The sequence below is a fragment of the Ovis aries genome, chromosome 12, assembly GCF_016772045.2.
Source record: "Ovis aries strain OAR_USU_Benz2616 breed Rambouillet chromosome 12, ARS-UI_Ramb_v3.0, whole genome shotgun sequence".
Lineage (NCBI taxonomy): Eukaryota > Metazoa > Chordata > Mammalia > Artiodactyla > Bovidae > Ovis > Ovis aries.
Genome location: NC_056065.1, coordinates 57591367 through 57614026, shown reverse-complemented (window position 1 = coordinate 57614026; position 22660 = coordinate 57591367). Strand labels below are relative to the sequence as shown.

General features: G+C 44.6%; 1 protein-coding gene across 3 annotated transcripts in view; it reads left to right on the top strand.

The window, feature by feature from the left end:
- ASTN1 (astrotactin 1) overlaps positions 1–22660 on the top strand; it is a 361638-nt gene that overhangs the window by 171429 nt on the left and 167549 nt on the right. For 2 of the 3 annotated variants that reach the window (XM_042229137.1, XM_042229135.1), the window contains exons 7-8: positions 313–504; positions 10606–10690. In XM_042229137.1, coding sequence (XP_042085071.1) covers positions 313–504; positions 10606–10690 — 277 coding nt within the window. The remainder of the gene's footprint in view (positions 1–312; positions 505–10605; positions 10691–22660) is intronic. The other variant, XM_015099329.3, reaches the window with a different exon arrangement.

Genomic DNA, 22660 nt, shown 5'->3' with positions numbered 1-22660 from the left:
CCATGCCACAGCCATCACAGAGCTGCTCTGTCCCTCTATCCCTTGGGTCCACCCTAGTAGAGATGGGATGGGGCGAGTCAGCAAGGGATGATGTGGCAGGAGGTCCAAGAGGTGGCTGAGCATCTGTCTGCTGACTCCTTGCTCTGTGACTCACTGTGGCCCAGGATTAGCAGAAGTAATGACCTTGGGTTGGTGCTAATCTGCAGAGCATCCCTTATTCTGTCTTCTGTGATGCATGTGTGTGTATGTCGAGGGGTCGGTGGTGGGTGTTATGTGCACACACAAGCACATGTCCTCTCTCTCGCCCTGCAGGGAGCCGCTTCATCTTGCTGGAGGGGAGCCAGCTGGATGCCAGTGACTGGCTGAACCCTGCCCAAGTGGTTCTCTTCTCTCAGCAGAACTCCAGTGGACCCTGGGCCATGGACCTCTGTGCCCGGCGGCTCCTGGACCCCTGTGAACACCAATGCGACCCTGAAACTGGTAGGCAGGAGCATCGGGCAGCGGGTAACTGTCAGAGTTCATGCCTCTTGCAATCACCCCCTCAAAATCCAGGCCACCCCTCCTGATTGACCCATTATCATTGGAAGCCAAGGCTGTGCAGACTGGAAGCATGTGGTTGGGCCCCTGAGTGTGTTGGCTTGAAATGTGGGTCATCTTCTGGCAGAAGCCTCAGAAGCATCCTGACTATAGCCATAAGCCCCACAGATAATTTCAGGATGACCTCCACAGCCCATTTCCCTGCAGTCAGGGGATATCAGCTATGGGGTCTGAAATCATTATGCTTGTTTATTGCAGAAAATTTGGAAAATTTAGAAAAGCGTATAGAAGAAAATGATTCTTATCTATAATTCTATCTCCTGGAGAAATCATTTAAAAATTTTAATGTCCTCCCTTCTGATCTTTTACAGTGACTGATTCTTAGAGGTTTGTAAGCACACTAAGTCCTGTAAAATTTTTTTGATTTTTTTCACACATTCTATCATGGGAATTTTCGAGAAACGCTAAATAATCCTCAATAATGTAATTTCTAATGACCATTTGGTATTCTATTGTATGTCTGTATCATAGCTCATTTAAATAGTCCTATATTATTTGACATTTAGGATGCATTAAATTTTTAATTTTACAAATACTACTAAAATGAATATCTTTCCACATAAATGTAGGGCACATTTGAAGTCATGTTCTTCAAATAAATCTTAGAAGACAGATTACTGGGCCAAAGGGTATAGACATCTTTCAGGCTGTTATATTATCCAGTGGGGCTGGGACTGCTCTGAGAGAGGGTTTGAATTCAGACACAGTATGCACTGGGATGTTCACAGTGCTTCTTGAGCTGCAAGATACCAGGAATATGGAGCCTTCATCCCAGGTTGCTTTGCACTTTCATTGTAGAAGGAGATCATCTATGATAATCTTTATAAAGACCTTGGAGAAGGCAATGGCACCCCACTCGAGTGCTCTTGCCTGGAAAATCCCATGGACGGAAGAGCCTGGTAGGCTGCAGTCCATGGGGTCGCTAAGAGTCAGACACGACTGAGCGACTTCACTTTCTCTTTTCACCTTCATGCATTGGAGATGGAAATGGCAACCCACTCCAGTGTTCTTGCCTGGAGAATCCCAGGGATGGGGGAGCCTGGTGGGCTGCTGTCTATGGGGTCACACAGAGTCAGACAAGACTGAAGTGACTTTGCAGCATAAAGTTCCAGTAGATGCAGTACACAGATAGCTCCTTCTCAGAGGCATGGTTCAGTTCAGTTCAGTTGCTAGTGTCCAATGCTTTGCGACCCCATGGACTGCAGCACACCAGGCCTCCCTGTCCACGACCAACTCCCGGAGCTTGCTCAAACCCATATCCATTGAGTCTGTAATGCCATCCAACTTTCTCATTCCCTGTCATCCCCTTTCCTCCTGCCTTCAATCTTTCCCAACACCAGGGTCTTTTCCAATGAGTCAGTTCTTCGCATCAGGTGGCTAAAGTATTGGAGTTTCAGCTTCAGCATCAGTCCCTCCATGAATATTCAGGACTGATTTCCTTTATGATTGACTGGTTTGATCTCTGTGCAGTCCAAGGGACTTTCAAGAGTCTTCTCCAACACCACAGTTCAAAAGCATCAATTCTTCAGCACTGAACTTTCTTTGTAGTCCAACTCTCACATCCATATATGACTACTGGAAAAACCATAGCTTTGACTAGATTGACCTTTGTTGGCAAATTAATGTCTCTGCTTTTTAATATGCTCTCTAGGTTGGTCATAGCTTTTCTTCCAAGTAGCAAGGATCTTTTAATTTAATGGCTACAGTCACCATCTGCAGTGATTTTGGAGCCCAAGAAAATAAAGTCTGTCACTGTTTCCATTGTTTCCCCATCTCTTTGCCATGAAAGGATGGGACCAGATGCCATGCTCTTCATTTTTTGAACGTTGAGTTTTAAGCCAGCCTTTCTGCCTTAAGAGTGGTGTCATTTGCATATCTGAGGTTATTGATATTTCTCCCAGCAATCTTGATTCCAGCTTGTGCTTCACCCAGCCTGACATTTTTCATGATGTACTCTACATAGAAGTTAAATAAGCAGAGTGACAATATGCAACCTTGATATACTCCTTTACCAATTTGGAACCAGTCTGTTGTTCTATGTCCAGTTCTAACTGTTGCTTCCTTACCTGCATATAGGTTTCTCAAGAGGCAGGTCAGGTAGCCTGGTATTCCTATCTCTTTAAGAATTTTCCAGTTTGTTATGATCCACACAGTCAAAGCCTCCAGTGTAGTCAATGAAGCAGAAGTAGATGTTTTTCTGGAATTCCCTTTCTTTTCCAATGCATGTTGGCAATTTGATCTCTGGTTACTCTGTGTTTTCTAAATCCAGCTTGAACATCTGGAAGTTCTTAGTTCACATACTGTTGAAGCCTTGCTTGGAGAATTTTGAGCATTACTTTACTAGCACGTGAGATGAGTACAATTATGTGGTAGTCTGAACATTCTTTGGCATTGCCTTTCTTTGGCATTGAGATGAAAACTGACTTTTTCCAACTGTGGTCACTGCTGAGTTTTCCAAATTTGTTTGCATATTGAGTGCAGCACTTTCACAGCATCATCTTCTAGGATTTGAAATAGCAACTGGAATTCCATCACCACCACTAACTTTGTTCATAGTGATGCTTCCTAAGGCCCACTTGATTTTGTGCCCCAGGATGTCTGGTTCTAGGTGAGTGATCACACCATCGTGGTTATCTGGATCATTAAGATATTTTTTGTATGGTTTTTCTGTGTATTCTTGTCATCTCTTCTTAATATCTTCTGCTTCTGTTAGGTCCATACTGTTTCTGCCCTTTATTGAGCCCATCTTTGCATGAAATGTTCCCTTGGTATCTCTCATTCTCTTGAAGAGATCTCTAGTCTTTCCCATTCTATTGTTTTCCTCTATTTCTTTGCATTGATCATTTAGGAAAGCTTTCTTATCTCTCCTTGCTATTCTTTGGAACTCTGCATTCAGATGGGCATATCTTTCCTTTTCTCCTTACCAGAGGCATGGTAAGATGCCTTAGAACCAGGGAAGGGGATGTGCTGACATCCAAGACCCCCAAGTGAAACATACTTGGAGTCTAGGGCCGGCTCCTCCAGCTCTCTGTACCTCATGTACCACCCCCTCTTCTTCCTCCTCCTATACACATGCACATAGAGACACACACACACACGTAAACACACACATACAGATGCATCTCAGTCAGGTGCCAGGCTGTAAGGATACCAGTAGAAGTTGCCTCCAAGAGACCTAGCTCTTACTTCTGTTATAATCCATTGCTGCAGCTCTCTGGGGGAATAACAGGTAACCGCAGCATCAAAAGTTCACCTTCTTAGGTCTGAAAGTTGTTGTTACGTGGGCCCATCACAGAGATTCTAGGCCCCCATATGGAGGAGAAAGCACAGCATTTTAAACATCTGATGTCTAAGACTGTGCTTACTTCATGCTCCTCCCACGCTGTCAGGCAAACACCAAACCAGACAGATGGGCTGTGCACCATGCCCAAAAGCCAGCGTGCTCAGGAGAGAAAAGTGGGCTTATCTCAGTGGTGGGGCCTCTCCAGGCGACTGAGTAGTCTCTGGCCCCCTCTGACCTACATGAGGAGACCCTGGCCAATCTCACTTGTTAAAGTCACTTCTGAGAGAAGCGTGACCTCCAGAGGGTCTTGGAAGCTTCACCTGAGGTTTTAAAGAACAGGAAGCTCTTTGAATAACATGTGGAAAGAGGGATTGATGTTTTAAGCTTGGTTGGTCTTAGAGATAAACCCCTCCTTACTTTAGGTCAGTGCTCGAATTCCCTAAGAAGTACATGTCTTGCCTGAAGTCCCATGGCTGCCGCAGGCAGAGTTGGTGTTCTATCCACCATGAAATCGGAGCACAAGTGGGGTTGTAAAGGTCAAAGCCAACACACCTGTCGCTGTAACACTATTTACCAGTCACCATTGCTGGACATCCCTGTTTCCCAAGCTGGAAACTGAAAAAGCTACTTGTCCACAGCGAAGCTCCCATCACCTCTTCAGCCCCTCCTGATGTCTTATTGCTAATCCTCACTGCAAATGCCTTTGGGAAGACCCTCCCCTGCCAGTGGCTTCCCAGTATTTACGGCAATTATTGAAATTCCAACTGGAAAGCCAGGGATGGAGGTTAAAACAGAACTAAGGTGCAATATCTTCATTCAGGGTAGCCTCTGGGAAATGATGGCTGCAGAGACTTCCATTTCCATCAAGGCTGGGGTTGGAAATCCTCCCCCTTCCTGCCCTGCTTCTGTCTGTGCAGGGGATGATGTGGTCATCCCACACGCTCATCAGCAAGAAACTTTATCGCCTCCCACACTCTATCCTAGAGCCTTTCTCCAAGGAGCTGAGTGTGGGAATTGGCTGCAAGTCAAGCCCACGTTATTTTTGCAGTCCTCCAGCTAACTCACTTGGAAATGCCATAGTGTTGGGACATGTGCTTTCCCAGCCATGCTGAGGGCTCTGCCCATGTGGATGGGTAGAACTGTGCAAGTGCATGTATATACTTTTTCACACACACAAACACACACGCCAGCACTGGTGCTCAGTCACTGCAAAGGCTCCCTTAGAGCCTGAAGCTCTCCTTAGGCATCCTTCCAACGTGTTCCGGACTTAAGTGTGTGTTTACTCATCACCTGCACAGAAGTACCAGGTGGGGTAGGCTGTTGTGTAGTCGCTCAGTCGTGTCCAGCTCTTTGTGACCCCATGGACTGCAGCACGCCAGGCCTCCCTGTCCTTCACTATCTCCTGGAGCTTGCTCAAACTCGTGTCCATTGAGTCAGTGATGCCATCCTACCATCTCATTCTCTGTCGTCCCCTTCTCCTCCTGCCCTCAGTCTTTCCCAGCATCAGGGTCTTTTCCAATGAGTCAGCTCTTTGCATCAGGTAGACAAAGTATTGGAGCCTCAGCTTCAACATCAGTCTTTCCAGTGAATATTCAGGGTTGATTTCCCTCAGGATTGACTGGTTTGATCTCCCTGGTGTCCATAGGACTCTCAAGAAAGAGTCTTGTCCAGCACCACAATTTGAAAGCATCAATTCTTCAGGGCTCAGGTGTTGTAATGGGCCCCCAAATATGTTCACTTCCTAATCTGAAGAACCTGTTAAAGTGTTAATGTTACCTGGCAAAAATGAATTCAAGTTGCTGATGAAATTAAGGTTGCTGGACATCTGATCTTAAAATAAGGGGAGTATCCTGAATTAATCAAGTAGGCCCAATGAAATTACAAGAGTGCTTAACAGTGGAAGAGGGAGGGAGAAGAGGCCAGCGTGATACGACATAAAAAGGACTCCACCAGCCATTGCTGGGTTTGAAGGCTGAGGAACCAGTGAATGCAGGCATCCTCTAGAAGGTGGAAAAGGCAAGGAAAATGATTCTCCCCTCAAGCCTCTAGAAAGGAACACAGCCCTATGGACACCTTGTTTTTAGCCCAGTGGGACTGACATCAGATTTCTGACCTGCAGAACTGCAAGGTAGTAAATTTCTCTTGTTTTAAACCACTAAGTTTGTGGTAATTTTTTTATGGTGGCTATAGAAAAATAACACACCGGGGAAGGAGAAAAAGGACAGAGGAAAAATAAACATTGTTATGCCCTCTTTATGTCGCCCTGGCATGGTTTATGGAGAGTGGCTACACAGACCTAGAGATGGGTCAGAAATCTGCAGAAGGCCTAGCTAGAAGAAACTTGAGATCCATTTTCTGTTCCAGCCTCCCCTTGCCATTCTCCCACTGTGCTATTTGGGCAGGACATTATGTACCTAAAGCTCCTAGCCTGGAAGCCCTCTGGCAACCACATGCTGACTTTCTCTCCCAGATCCTCCCAGGTTGGTGACCCTGGGTGTGTCTCTGATCACGTGGGGCTAACAGAAAACTATTGAAGTTGTATCCTGCCTGGATCCAGCCAGGCATCAACTTTTTCTATACTTTCTAAGGGTTTTTTGGCAGCTATATTTTGGTTGTTGGTTTTCTGATGGCAATGCAGACTGACTAGCTTCAGCAACTTCTCTCTCTCTGCTCCATTCCTGGCCTTTGTTCTGCCATATGGGCAGCTGTGGAGGCTTCACACACCTGCTGGATTTCACAGCCCCCATCATTTCTGGCCACAGACCTTCATTGCCCTTTTCAGGATATGTAGCTTTTATGAGTCTGCAAGGAGGATGGGCTTCCAAGCTAAATCAAGTTTTAATCACCACCCAAGATGGTCACTGAAATTCCTTCTGTCCCAGACCTTTGTGTAGGCCAATCCCATCCTGGAAGAAGTGTGTAAAATCTGGTGAGGGGCATTGACTAGTTCCCAGACTCACTCTAGCCCTCTCTTCCCCTTTCCTCGCTCTGAACGAAGACCTTTCTCTCTCTCTTTCTCTAGTCTTCCCTAGTTTTCAGAACCCAGTTTGGCGGGGTACCACAGTTCCCATTTTGTTCCTGCCCACTGGATTGCCCACTCACCCCAGACTCCTTCTGTGGCTCAGTTAAAGCACTTTGCTTCAGGGTATACTTTTGGCTTATTTCCCTCTGTCTGTCCTCCTGGAGACACATGTGGCTATTTGATTCTGAGCCTGATGTCTGCCCAGAAGAGGAGACCAGGCAATTAGATGTTATTCACTCCCAGATGTCTTGCAAAGATTTCTCTTTTTGGATGAAGCATACCCAATTCATTTAAATAAAAGTCAGCAGCTACCTGAAGGTTGGAGAGGATCAGGGCTTTTTGGCATTGATCTCTGTATTTACTTCATAAAGAACTTGTGCTCAGCCCAGTCATGTCTGAGGAGCTCTGGCTTCAAGGTCTTCCTTTAACCCTTCAATGAGGTTTGTGGCTCCATCCGTCTGTGGAATGAGTGGGAAATGACCGAAGGCACTGCAAATCACGGAAGGTACCTCGAGGTGTCTGCCTTCAGGGTGTCAAGCGTAGATCAAGTGTAAGCATCTCCAGGCCCTACATGGATCATCTCTTGGGTGGGGTTCTGCTCTCTGGCAATGTGGCTGCTTTTGAGTGCCTCCTGCAGGGCACGCTTCTTCGCGGTTGGGCACTTCTCCGTGGCCGAGACACGTCTCTCCATTGGATTCCTATGAACACCACCAGAGTCGGCACGTCCTGTGTTCCCTGCCATCTGTCACAGCAGATGCAGAGACTGTAACACTTCGAGCTTAGGAGGGCATCCAACACCCTTGTGGGGTCTTTAAAATTCACAGCTAACAGTCAGAGCCTGTGCTTGCACGAAACCCCTCTTAAAGTCAAGATTTAGCAGTTGGTTGCCATAGCAACTTTCCTCATCAAGTCTGAACTCCTTTCAATGTAGATGGCCAAACTGGTTTTGAAGAGGAATACAGAAGAGGAAAGTTTGGTGAGTCCCAGAAATGAGGATGATTTAAGAGGCAAATTTTGGAAATCCTCAAACTCTAACCTGATATGTTTGAAACATCTCTCTGTCACTCTGATTTGGGGCTGCATGTACCATTGTATGGAGAAAAGCTTTTGTTGTCAATAGTGTATCCCCACATAGTAATGAATGATGGAAACCTCATAAGGGGATAATGACTATGAAGGCAATTTGAGGAAGGTAAACGTGCTCTACAAATGGTAGGTATTGCCATCATTAGGAAAATCAAGCTCTGCTTGAACTCTGGGTTGTTACTGCATTTATTTCTACGCATTTTGTGGTAACTAGATATCAAGCGTGGAGGACGGATTCACTCTTTTGTTAGTCTTTAATTCTAGGCAAGGCATCCAGCTAAGAGCTTTCTAAGAGTCAGAGTGATGGGTTTGACAACCTCTTGAGATTACTTCCTGTTTTGTAATATCATATCCATGCCTAAATGTCCGCAAGGAAATTAAAAGATGATCTGCTTAAGGGAGAGTCATATCTGGACACTTGACCCATTAATTGGCTTGATATTGGCATCTTAGGGAGAGGTGGTGTTATCTATAAATTTAGGGCACACTTTGATTAATTTGTTTATTATTGTCCATTGCACAGTATTTATACAAGGTCTATTCAAAAAGAGGAAAAACTAGCTTATTCCTGCCCTTGTGTAACTTTCAGTCTAGAGTCCATGCTTTCTTTGGAACTGATACGATATGAAGCCCAGCTCCCGGTATTTCCCTTCTTGCCCTCCTCTGGTCCTTGTCCATTTTCTTTCCTTCTATCAGCGAAACAGCCTTCACCAGAAGCCTTATCATCAGCTGTGCTTTCTTATGTTTGACTCCCAGCCCCCTGACCATTCGTAGATTCAGCTCAGCACCTCCGAAGCCAGTAAATTGGAGCCTGTTGTGAATCTGGCCCGCGTGGAAACCTAAATTTGTCATCCAGGAGACAAAGCATTGCTCTAACGCTCCCTTTGTATCCCTCACAAAGGAAGTTATTCATTTTCACTCCACTCCTGAGCACCTTGACTGAGTAGGTGCGGGAGAGGACGATGAGTATTATCTGGTTGTGAGACTCTGTTGGGCAGTAGCTTATAGGGCAATGTTGGCAAGAATGTCTGTGCTTAGAGTTTAACAAAAACTTCTTGCTCAGAGCTTACACAATCCCTGCCCTCATATCTGTGAGGCCCCTTCACTTCATTTTTATTGTTTTTTATCTTTGAAAAGAGGAAATAGCTCTCAAAGCTATTATGCCATCTCTGTCCTTTTAGAGCATCTCTTCCCAAGGAGATAAAGAAACTGTACCCCTTGTCTCTGTAGGGCCTGGTGCCTTTATAGCAATTTCCAAGTTTTAGGGAGTCACACCCTGTTCTTTCATTACCTACAAGTTAAAGGAGCAGCCTGTGAAAGAGTCAGTACTGGTGCTGTAGTGAAACTGGTCTCAGCAGTTTAGGGATGCATCGCATCACCTAAGGAATTATTAATAGGAGGAAACAGTTACAATTTTCTTCAAAGTCATTCTAAGTAGAGCAATGATTCTTGATCTTTTGAGGGGTCTTGGATTGGGTGGTAAATCTGATGAATGTTATGGGAGGCGGCTGAGGAAAGATGCACATAAACACACTATGGTTTTGCATATGACTTCAGAGAGGCTGTGCACCTCTTGGTACCCTATCGGAGTAACTAATGGTAATGAAACAGTGATACCATAAACAAACATAGGTGATCCTTCTGTTTATCAGCACAAAGATAATTAGCCTTGGACTTCACGGCCAGTGGTTAAGATGCTGCCTTCCAATACAGGGGATATGAGCTAGATCCCTGGTTGGGGAACTAGGGTCTCACATTCCTCGGGGTGTAGCCAGAAGTTAAAAAAATATATAGCTGTTTTCATTTAAAAACCTAGAGTTCTTATAAAATCATAATAGCTATAAATGGCCTCCTCTAAATACAGCAGTTGTTCTTGGGCTTTGTTGGGGAAAAAGGTCTATAGTCAGACAGACATAGGTTCAAATGTTAACTCTGCCATTTAAAAGCTTTCTGCGGATCCCTTAATTTTTCTGAGCCTCAGTTTCCCTTATCAGTGTAACATGGCTAATAATACATACTTCTCAAGTTTCTTAGAAATATTTGATAAAATAACTCACTTATGTGGTCTTTAAACATGTACTGATCATCTAATGGGGGCTTCCTTGCTGGCTTAGCAGTTAAAGCGTCTGCCTGCAATGCGGGAGACCTGGGTTCAATCCCTGGGTTGGGAAGATCCCTGGAGAAGGAAATGGCAACCCACTCCAGTATTCTTGCATGGAGAATCCCATGGACAGAGGAGCCTGGTGGGCTACAGTCCACGGGGTCACAAAGTGTCGGACACGAAATACGTACTTTGCAGTATTTGGCCACTGAGAAAATAAAGATGAAAAAGCCTCTTGCTCAGTCCTTGGATTTTATGTCTGCGGAGCCCATGTAACAGGCACTGTGTAAATGTGAGTTTCCTCCACTAGTGAAAGTCATCATGTAGTGAAAATGGACGGTTGGTGCTGTGTTCCTTTGCATGGTCAGTGGAGATGGGAATGTATGGCTTAATGGGATTTATGGCCTCATCCCTTCCACTGTTAGAGTTTGATCTGATCATTACCTTTTCTCCAACACAGACATGTCAATCAATTTCTTTGTGTTTCTTTTCCTTCTTCCTCACCCTGCTTCTAAGGGGAATGCCTCTGCTACGAAGGTTACATGAAGGATCCAGTGCACAAGCATCTTTGCATTCGGAATGAATGGGGAACCAACCAGGGGTAAGTGAGGGGATGGCGAATTAGCCAGTTCCCGGATATTACCACTCAGGCAGACAGGATGCAGAGCAATTTCGTCTAGAGGGACAGAGCTAAAGGGTGGTTCTATTCTGAACATTAAATGGGTGACGTGTCACTGTGCATTTCCATATTTACACCATCCCAGTGACGTCCATCTCTTCTTTCTCTCCGCTTACGAGTTCAGAGCCTTCAGCTGGGATCTGGGAATCAGGCTTCCTTTTCTTACCACCGTCAACCATGAGGATTCCACAGACAGTTCTTAGCTGATGATTTTGTTGGAGACACGTGAAGACACGCAGACCCTAGCACCACTCCCCCAGAGCTCCACGAGCTTTGTGAGACTGACATGAGTAGAAGCTTGTTTTCACCAGCACTGTCAGAGAGGGTGAAATACAAAGACTCGGGGAATGCAGGATTGCGATAAAGGAGTTTTGCCTGATCCCCAGTTACCATCTCTCTGTGAGACCTTTGCTTTCCCCTGAGCACAGACAACTAGGGTAAAATAGTAATCATTATCATGTCCATTGCTTTATTTTTAAATCTATTTTACTTTAAAAAATTTTTCATGGTGATAAAATATACGTAACATAAAAATGATTATTTTCCCCATTCTTAAGTGTACAATTCAATGCCATTAAGTACATTCATCCTGTTGGGCCACTATCACCACTATCTATTTTCTGTTGCTTTTTTCATCTTTTTATACTTTATTTGGGGTGCTGAGAACCCATTTTCTACCTTGACCTGTGTTCAGTAGGAGAGTGTGGGGAGACAAGGGTCAATAAATGCTAACTAATAATAGTAGTCAGTGGGGCAGGGGAAACTGGAAATCAGGGCAAAAGCCCGCTCGGAGTGATTGCTTGGACTGTAGTCTTGAAGTGTATTTGCAGCCTGACAAGGTGGAGAAAAGAAACCACCATCACTTCCCCTAGCACCACTGAGGACTCTTAGCCCTGAGGTCGATGCTTAGCCTCCTCTGTATGTTTCTGATGAGCCCAAACCTAGAATATTGAATGTAGTTTTGGACTCTCAAAGCAATAAATATGGAGACAAATGGGTGAGAGTTTGGAGAAGAGCAATAAAAATGATTGAAGAGCCCAAGGGAGTGATTTATGATGAAGGGATAGAAGAGCTCCACTCAGAGAACTTGGCCAGCTGATGACTAAGTCAAGGCATGATAGATGCCCGTAGACATTCGATGAGGGCAAATGTGCTGGAACGGGTTGAAGTTGAGTGATAAGGACAAGAGAGAATGAAGTTAAGGAAAGGAAATCTGAGTCACAGGTCAGAAAACTTGGGGGAAGTCAGAATGCCATGAAATTTCTCTGTTAGTGAAAATGAAGGATGACTCCATTTCTACTGAATTGGTGATTGTGTCAGGGAGGTAGGCCGCAAAATGTAGAGGAAGGAGTTTGAAGGGTGAATGCATATGAGGTGGCCTGCTGTTGCAAGATTGGTGGGGAGAGCTTGACTCACAGATGCCAAGCAGAGTTTGAATAGCTTGCCATTCACCGTGCATGTGTAAAGTCAGTTCAGTGCTCTTACTCTCTGCCCCCTGACATGTTTGCGTGGTTGCTGGGGCACCAGGATCTTAGCTTACGTGATGGCTGAGAATCTCAGTTGACTATGATTCTTACTGAGTAAAACACTGGGAAAGCTGATGAATAACCGACCAGGAGATCTCTTAGCCTGCCTACCTGCTGCTGAAGCAAACAATGACAAAAAGTCATTTCACTTTGTGTCCTGAATGATCAGGGCTGGCTCTCTGCAGTGACTGGATCTGGGGGCTAATCGCTCAAGCCTGTGTGCCCCTTGCCTTGTAGACAGATCATGTAAGGATGGGCCTGACTTCACTGGGTAATTGCACAAGGCTTCGTCATTCCCTCTGGCTGTGTGTAGAGACAGTCTTAGGATGTAGACAAGAGCCTCCAGGGAAATGGTGGAGGCCCCACGATGGTGTCATTTAAAATAAGACAGGCTAAAGCCCCAAGTTACAGACTGACAGGAACATTAGCCCCAGGGAACAGACAAGTACACCTAATCTGTCATTTCCATCTCTAATTTCCATTATTCTCTGATCATCACTGTCTACGAGGTCTCGTTTTGGACACTAATAAAATAATGGAGCAACTGTTAGGAGGTGGGGGGAAGGTGACTATCTGGAGAATAATGGAGCCAGGAGTGATAAGCAGCATGAGTTTATATGTATATGAAGAAGTGCCAGACAAAGGACTGCGTTTTCCTCCTAAAATGACAAGATAAATGAAAAGCAGAAGACGCCATACATCTTGCTCTAAATCAGGGGTCTGATGCCATGTTTCTTTAAATTATTCTTACAAAATTAATCGAAATTGATTTCAACGTGAAAACTGTCACTTGAATTGAAAAGTACCTGACGGATTGCTAACTAATGACATGTATTGGAGTATTATGGAAAAATCAATGGTAGGCCTGATTTTCCTGAATAATTTATTTAATGTTCCAAGAGGTGGAGGTGAGCCGCATGTATGGGAATTTACGTTTTTCACTTAGTATTCCTATATTGCATACGTTAAAATACCTGAACATTCTTTTGAAGTCAAATAACCAAATCCTAGGCCACTGAAAGCTAAGATGAATTCCCTTGTGAAAAATCTAGGTTAATGTACCAAAGGAAAAGTAGCAATGAAGCAGTCATGACTTTCAGACAAGGAAGAACATTGATCAAGGACGTTAATACAAAAAAAATATCCAGTGGATGATTCTGTGAGACAAAGGTGTTACCTGCAACTTTATCCAGCTGCTGCATTGTGCTTCAGTTTACCTGGATCTATATGTGTTCATGTGAGTGTGGTGTGTGATGTATGTGTGTGTGATGGGTGTGTGTGTGTGTGTGTGTGTGTGTGTGTGTGTGTGTGTCTGAGTGAGCTGGTTTGTTTATAGAAATCCCCTCACTGCTCCAGGATTCCCTGGTGGCTCAGACAGTAAATAATCTGCCTGTAGTGTAAGAGACCTGGGTTTGATCTCTTGTTTAGGGAGATCCTCTAGAGAAGGAAATGGCAACCCACTCCAATATTCTTGCCTGGAGAACGGACAGCGGAAACTGGTGGGCTGTAATCCATGGAGTTGAAAAGAGACACAGCTGAAGCGATTAACACACACTTTCTCACCATGCCATTCCATTGTTTACTCTCTCACTCATTCATGTTTTCAGCAAATATTCACTGTATTTCCCATTGTGGCCCAGGATAGGCTAGGTTGCTAATTATAAGAAGAAGATGTTGTCTCTGCTCTGGAAGAACTAATAGTCTAGATAAATAGGTGGGCACATAACAAGGAAATTGCAGTGAATTCTAAAACCAGTGAAAGGTTTCAGTTCAGTTCAGTTCAGTTGCTCAGTTGTGTCTGACTCTTTGCAACCCCATAAACCGCAGCACGCCAGGCCTCCCTGTCCATCACTAACTCCCGGAGTTCACTCAGACTCATGTCCATCGAGTCGGTGATGCCATCCAGCCATCTAATCCTGTTGTCCCCTTATCCTCCTGCCTTCAATCTTTCCCAGCATCAGGGTCTTTTCAAGTGAGTCAGCTCTTCGCATCAGGTGGCCAAAGTATTGGAGTTTCAGCTTCAACATCAGTCCTTCCAATGATTATTCTGGACTGATTTACTTTAGGATGGACTGGTTGGATCTCCTTACTATCCAACAGAATCTCAAGAGTCTTCTCCAACACCACAGTTCAAAAGCATCAATCCTTTTGTGCTCAGCTTTCTTTACAGTCCAACTCTCACATCCATACATGACGACTGGAAAAACCACAACCTTGACTAGCTGGACCTTTGTTGGCAAAGTAATGTCTCTGCTTTTTAATATGCTGTCTAAGTTGGTCATGACTTTTCTTCCAAGGAGCAAGAGTCTTTTAATTTCATGGCTGCAATCACCATCTGCAGTGATTTTGGAGCCTCCAAAAATAAAGTCTCACTGTTTCCACTGTTTCCCCATCTATTTCCCATGAAGTGATGGGACCAGATGCCATGATCTTAGTTTTCTTAATGCTGAGCTTTAAGCCAACTTTTTCACTCTCCTCTTTCACTTTCATCAAGAGGCTCTTTAGTTCTTCACTTTCTGCCATAAGGGTGGTGTCATCTGCATATCTGAGGTTACTGATATTTCTCGTGGGAATCTTGATTCCAGCTTGTGCTTCATCCAGCCCAGCATTTCTCATGATGTACTCTGCATAGAAGTTAAACAAGCAGGGTGACAACAGACAGCCTTAATGTACTCCTTTCCCTATTTGAAACTAGTCCGTTTTTCCATGTCCAGTTCTAACTGTTGCTTCCTGACCTGCAAACAGATTTCTCAAGAGGCAGGTCAGGTGATCTGGTATTCCCATCTCTTTCAGAATTTTCCACAGCTTTTTGTGATCCACACATTCCAAGGCTGTGGCATAGTCAATAAAGCAGAAATAGATGTTTTTCTGGAACTCTCTTGCTTTTTCCATGATCCGGTGGATGTTGGCAATTTGATCTCTGGTTCCTCTACCTTTTCTAAAACCAGCTTGTATATCTGGAAGTTCATGGTTCATGTACTGTTGAAGCCTGGCTTGGAGAATTTTGAGCATTACTTTACTAGCATGTGAGATGAGTGCAATTGTGTGGTAGTTTGAACATTTTTTGGCATTGCCTTTCTTTGGGATTGTAATGAAAAATAACTTTTTCCAGTCCTGTGGCCACTGCTGAGTTTTGCAAATTTGCTGGCATATTGAGTGCAGCACTTTCACAGCATCATATTTTAGGGTTTGAAATAGCTCAAGTGGAATTCCATCATCTCCACTAGCTTTGTTCCTAGTGATGCTTCCTAAGGCCCACTTGACTTCACATTCCAGGATGTCTGGCTCTAGGTGAGTAATCATAAAGGTTTGAGCAAAGTTTAGTAGGGCTACAGTTTAAGGAGTTCTTTATGTGACATCCCAGAATCTGGAATATGATTTCATGGAGAAGTTAGATCTTAAACTGTTCTGTTTAACAGGCACCAAAGGTAATTTTAAACAGAAAAAAAACAGCATTTGCCAAGGCATGGAGACTCAAGAAGCATGATTTTTCCAGGAATGACAAACAAGTAGCTCAGGGTAGCTTACAGATGCAATTCACAGAGACAGGAGAAGAGGCTGGTAAGGTGGATAACCACTAGATCTTGGGGACTTCCCTGGTGGTCCAGTGACTTAAGACTATGTGCTCCCAATGCAGGGGCCTGGGTTTGATCCCTGGTCAGGGAACTAGATCCCACATGCCACAACTAAAGATCCTATGTGCTGCAACTGAGTCCCTGTCACAGCCTAAACATTAGACTAGATCTGAAGAGCTCTTGCTTACTAACGCTTTAAACCTTAGAGCTCCATGTGTACACCCCTTGAATGATAAGCAGGAGGTGCCTGTATATGTGATGGATTGTTCTCTCACTGCGTGTTACTTTTCTGGACCCTTCAAAATAAGTTAAGACATCCTAAAAATAAAGCAGAACAAGCACACAAGACTCTCAAGACTATCTAGTTTTACTTATCTGGATTCTGCAAGTAAAACATAGTCTTAAAATTATCCTGTAGATAAAAGTTTTCAAGACCACACAGCAAAGAGTTTCAGAAAACTGGGGACCGTATATGTACGTGATACGTAAATTGAGGTCATTGCAACCATCTTGGTGACTCCAGTTTTGCCAAAAATGCCCAAGAAGAAGTGAGGCAGGTTGAGACATTCATGTGTGAATCTTGGTAATCATGTCAGTCACTGTGGTTCACCCAAGTGACAGGATCCAGGCAGGGTGGCAGGTTGTAAAATCAATGAACTCATTACACAAGAGGCTCCGATTCACTAAAAGTAAAAATAGCTTCAAAAAGATTTAAACAAAGTCATGGATGACAGACTTCTAATGAGTTATTAAAAGAACATGGGATGTTTGAGGTTACATCCTTGGTCTCTGAGGTTGGCAACAAAATCAATCACTGCCTGCCTGACCCAGCACCCCTGGTAACCGGGTGCCCAGTAGAAAACTCAGGATGGGAGGGTCCTACCCTGACCCAGGGCTTCGCCACATCTCTGTCTAACCTGTGTGGATTCACAAGTGCTCAGCCTTCTGACCCCTGTGGCCGCATAGACACAGCCAGAAGCCTTTAGGGTCTCTATATGGTATTTGTCTGCTAGGACAACAGGGACAAATCGAAAATTTTCAGACAAGAAAAGTGAAAGTGAAAGTCACTCAGTTGTGTCCAACTCTTGCAGCCCCCTGGATTATACAGTCCATGGAATTCTCCAGGCCAGAATACTGGAGTGGGTAGCCTTTCCTTTCTCCAGGGGATCTTCCCAACCCAGGGATCGAACCCAGGTCGCATTGCAGGCAGATTCTTTACCCACTGAGCAACAAAGGAAGCCCAAGAATACTGGAGTGGGTAGCCTATCCCATCTCCAGTGGATCTTTCTGACCCAGAATTGAACCAGGGTCTCCTGCATTGCAGGCTGATTCTTGAAACCAATAATGTCAATAAAGACAAGAAATGAAACCAATAGATGAGGGTTGGGGAGGTAAGAGAGATTGGTTTACATGAAAATATGAGAGGAGAAGAAGCAAATGCATTTAGCCACTTTGGGGGTTATTAAGAAAGGCTCTAATGATGTCTTTTGATAGAGTGGACCCAACGGCCTCTCGATATGTTTTTCAGACCACCATTAGATTACATTCATGCATTTGACGGTGTTCCCAGTAAAGAGCAGTCTGATTTCTTATTCTGGCATCTCAGATACAGAGGATGACACCAAGGAGATTCCCCACTGCTGCTGCTGCTGCTGCTGAGTCGCTTCAGTCGTGTCCGACTCTGTGCGACCCCACAGACGGCAGCCTATTAGGCTCCCCCGTCCCTGGGATTCTCCAGGCAAGAACACCGGAGTGGGTTGCCATTTCCTTCTCCAATGCATGAAAGTAAAAAGCGAAAGCGGTCGCTCAGTCGTGCCCGACTCTTAGCGACCCCAGGGACTGCAGCCTACCAGGCTCCTCCATCCATGGGATTTTCCAGGCAAGAGTGCTGGAGTGGGGTGCCATTGCCTTCTCCGAGATTCCCCACTAGAGAACATAGTACTAGATTTCAGTGCTGAAGGATGGTGATGGAGCGATGATTTATGAGATGGGAAGAGACCAGCTGTGGAAAATGAACAGGTGTTTTTCCAAGGTTTTAAAAGCCATTGTCAGAACTAGACCTGTTCATCAGAGCACTCCTCTTACTGCCTGCTCAGGAGGCAACTAACGTGCCATGGTGTCCCCTCAGATTAGTGCCTGTGTGTGCGTGTGTGTGCACACACACATATACCCTCACATAGCCCATGCCATCGTAATAAGGCCTCTTTGTTGTCTCAGGTATGTGCTGTTCTTTCTATTTCTACAACTGCCCGCTGCTCCTCACCCTCCCAGGACTGACTGCTTGGGGATTCTAAATGTGTACAAGAAACAAATGTCCCCCACCAAAGCATCCGGTTTCCTTTTCAAGCCAGGAAGGAGGACGGTGTTTGTCATGGTTGGTCTCAGCCTCTCTGTCTTTTTCAGAAACGTCCTTGACAGAAGGTAATTTTATTTAGATCTGTCTGAATGATGCCATCCTAAACATTTCCCTAGAGACCACTCACAGGAAAATGACCACAGCCCAGTGGGGAGGCTGCCTTCCCCTCTGGGTTCTAGGTGTTAGCAGAGACCGACCTACACAGATTATTCAAAAGGATCCAAAATCCATTCTCCCCTCCAGACCCCCTAAAACTGAGCAGGAACATTCTCTCAGCTTTCTGACCATCAAAGAGCAAACGCAAAACCGTTGTAGGGCAGCGACTAGAATGCTGGGGGGTAGCTCTGATTCCCAGCCCAGGTCGTGGGCAGTGTTTGGCCTTCTCTGACCTGCCCGAGGTCTCATCAGAAGTGACTCAGATGGAGTCAGACAGCCCTGTGTGACACATGACATTTCCTGACTTTCTTTTGTCCATTTCTAGCTCATCATCTGGCTTTTATGTCCCCATCCCCATGCCTGTCTGTGTCAGCGATGCCCTATTCACCTTCCTCCAGCCACCCCCCACCCCAGACAAGATTTGCAGGCCAGCCTGCCGCTGCTCTTTTATCTGTGGGCGCCCTCCTCCCCTTCCCTCCAGCCCTGGCTTCATTGTCTGTGCCCAGCTCCTGTCACTGCCATGCCAGGCACAAATGTGATTAGCCTCCCATTAGCTCTCTTTTTATTCTTTTTTCTGTGTGTGTGTGTGTGACTCCTTCTAATTACCCTCACTTATTCCCTTCTTCCCAGCGAGGGTTTCTAGTGTTTTTATTTGGCCTTTTATTTCTCATTCTCCTTTTCTTTACCCCCTTGTGTGTGTGTGTTGTTTTTTTTTTTTCTTGCATCTCCTCCTCTTCCTCCAGGACTCAGTAGAAATGTGACTGTCCTTTCTCCCACCTGTTTCAACAACAAACAGGTCATCTTAGCTTTTCGGATGCAACCTAATGTTCCTAGTTCCTTCTCTCACCGGAAGCTCTGATGTAGCCTGATTCCAGCTGAAATGTTGCCCCTTAGAAGGAGAACTGACTCCTGCTGGTTTAGCAGGCAGGAACTGAATGTAAAGTGGATCTCCTCCTACCAAGATGACCTCAGATGGGCTTAAGGGGATCAAGTCCCCCCTGTCGGCTCAGGGAACCCTGCATCTCATTCTTAGGGATTTTCTCAAGTGGCAGCATGTTTAATTTGACCCATTTTCATGGCACATGTGTGGTCAGTCGGCTGAGTGCAGCCATATGCTTTGTGTGTTGCAGGTAGACAGCTGGCAGAAAGAGCAGCTAAGGGCTGAAACCTTGGCCCTGTGGGCCCAAGCAAAGCAAACCCTGAGACACCGGGAGGGATGGGGGTGGTGGGGTGGGGAGGGGACATCTGCCCTGATGCCTGCCTTTTTCTAATGTGCACAAAGGCACCTGAGGAGCTTGTACTCCCTTGGTGGTGATTGTCTTAGGTGATAACACTTTCTCCCCTCTTAGAGGCAACTTGAACCTTCTTAGTTACTCGGGATGATACAAGAGCAAAATATGCCCTAATAATTGACTCTGATGCCAGTTCATAGAGCAGATACTTAAGAATCATCTGGGGAGCTTATTTAAAATACTGACTTTCGATTGCTGCCCCATGAGATTTTAGTTTCATGGGTCTGAGCGAAGGCCCAGACTCTACATATGAAAAGCTCCCCCATAGCTTCTGCAGTCCAGCTAGACTTTAGAGCCCTTCCTGAGTAAGGTGTGGAGTCTCCACATCCCCGCATGCCCCAGGAAGACATCCTCTTACCCGCACACCATCCCCACTGATGAAAATAATGGGCTTGTAAACTAGTGGCTTAGTGCATCTTAAAGGATTCTTGCATTTTACTGATTGGGAAATAGAGGGCCAGAGAGTTGAAGAAACTTGTTCAAGGTCACATACCCAGTAGCCAAGCTTTATAGTGACAGGTGGGTACTGGAGATAAATCAGTCCAGTAAATACTGATTTCAAAGAGATCTCAGTGTGATGAGCACATGACATTCTGAAAGTCAGTCATCAGCAGTAGAAGAGAGGTGGGCATTCTGTGGTTCCCTCTTGCTTCTCTACATCCTCTCTAAGGCACCAAGGGGGCTCAGCTTCATCCCACCCTCCCCCACGTGACAAGCATCTGCAGCCCCCCTACAGTACTGCCTGCCCCCTGGAGGAGGGTGAAACCTCCACAGTGCTCTTTCTGACTAGTCCAGTCACAGCACCGAGAGACTTATTTTAAACAGCGCTGGAGGCGGGAACACTCATATTTCCTCCGACATGACCACCAGGGTGAAAAAAAAAATCAACCTCAATTTACCCTCCCATCTGCTCAAGAATGGAAGATAAATTGTTTCAATTTTATAGAAATGAATGTTTTATGTCTGGCCCAGGCTTTCCAGATAGTGTCCTGAATTTATACATTCTACTGAATGCATGGATGTTTTCTACTAGGAATGCTCCCCGGACCTCCGGCTTCTTTGGGTTTTGCTCTAAGAATACTGGGTTTGAGAGTGCTGTCATTTTCCTGGGCTTTGGAGATCTTGGCTATTTATCTTTTTTTCCTTTAAAATAAATAGAAAAAAATCCACTCGTTATCCCATGCTCAGAGAAAACCACTGTTAGCATTTTGGCATCTTTCTTCCCCATTTCTTTTTCTATGGATCAAAAGTTTTATTTCCCACTGCCCTCCTCCCAATTTTGAATGCATTTTATTCACTTTCATTATTTGAGAATGAGCATGTATTATTTTTGTAACCACAAAATTTGGGGGAGATTTAAGAAGGAGGCTTTAAAAGTGTCATTGGGGTACATTATTTTTCTCAAAATGTTTTCTCTGGGGAAGTTATTCTTAATGTCTAACTGACAACCCTCAGTTTAAAACCTGGTTTTGGAGGAAGAAGAAAATGGCTTAGAGTCTAGTGTTCAGGTCAGATTCCTCTAAAGTACACATCGCTGTAAGTTTGTGTATAACAAAGGGCTGGATGAACACCAAGAAGTGACCCTCAGATTCAGCACAGTCTTTAATGCAGTACAACTTCAATGTCACTGGAGATTTTCAGCAAGCCCTCAGATAATGCTGATTAATTGCTGCCATTTATTAAGTGTGTAATGGTGGGCTGTGTGTTTTTTTTTAATATCATCACTAATCTTGATTAAAATCCTCCAAACTGGTTAAGAGGTAGGCAGTTAGTAGTGTTTATTCCATTTACAATTTCTGTGAAAGCAATTTCAGTACAAGTCATCTGAAGGTTTAGTCTTCCTAGATAAGTAGTTATGAATTCTTGTTCAAACATTCACACTGCAATTTTTTGTCCCTAAGTGTTAACTTTATATAATTTCAGAAAGTGGAGAGCAAGCATTTTGTCACTGCACATCATGGTTTTTACTTGATCTTTTTTGTTGTTCTTATAAAAGGAATGCATATAATTAGTGGAAAATCTAAAAAAAAAAAAGGAGAGAAAGGGAAAAAAAAAAAACCCACAGAACAGTAAAAATGAAGCAATCCAAGCCACCTGAAGTGGCATCTCCTAAAGGGAACACATTCTCAACTCTTTTGTTTGTTTAGGGATAATATTTGTTTAACAAAAATCACATCATATTGTCATATCTCTTGCTTTGTCTTATATAGTCACATATGCATATATACACACACACACATATATATATGTATATTTAATAAGAAAAGTACCTGTTTTTATGTGGGGCTCAGTAGTGTGGTGACCAGCATCACAGTGGTGAACAGAATTGCCTGATGCCGACATGTAGGCCCTTCTCACTAAATCATGATACAGCTCAATGGTTGGGATAATCTTTTCCTTCCCTTGTACTCTCCTTCCCACCAAGTTTATTAACCTTTCCACACAGTTTTCCACACTGAAAGCATTATTGTTGGCTTGGGGAGAGATAGGCTGGAAACCAGGCTTTTCAGCCGAGGTTGGCTTTTAGATCGAAGATCTTTGGATGGAGCAGAGTCCCCAGATTTCTGTTGCTAAGGACTGTGAAAGGAGGCCATGAGCAGCTGTACAATGCCCTGATGCCACGCTCACCGAATTAGCCCTGGAGGTGGAGGATTTCCATGTGGCTGCCCAGACCACGGTGATTGGCATGGGCTTCCTCCAGTCCTGATGTACAGCAGGGTCTCCCTTGCTCACAACCAAATGAGAAAGATGGCTTTGTTTATGTATGTATTATTTATTGATGTATAGTTGATTTATATTAGTTTCAGGTACATAACATAGTGGTTCAATATTTTTATAGATTACCCTCCATTCAGAGTGACTACAAAACACTGGCACACATCCCTATTTGTATAGTAGTTTGTACCTCTCAACCCCCTGTTCTCATCTCATCCCCACTTTCCTCTCCCCACTGGTAACTACTAGTTCTCTGTACCCGTGAGTCTATC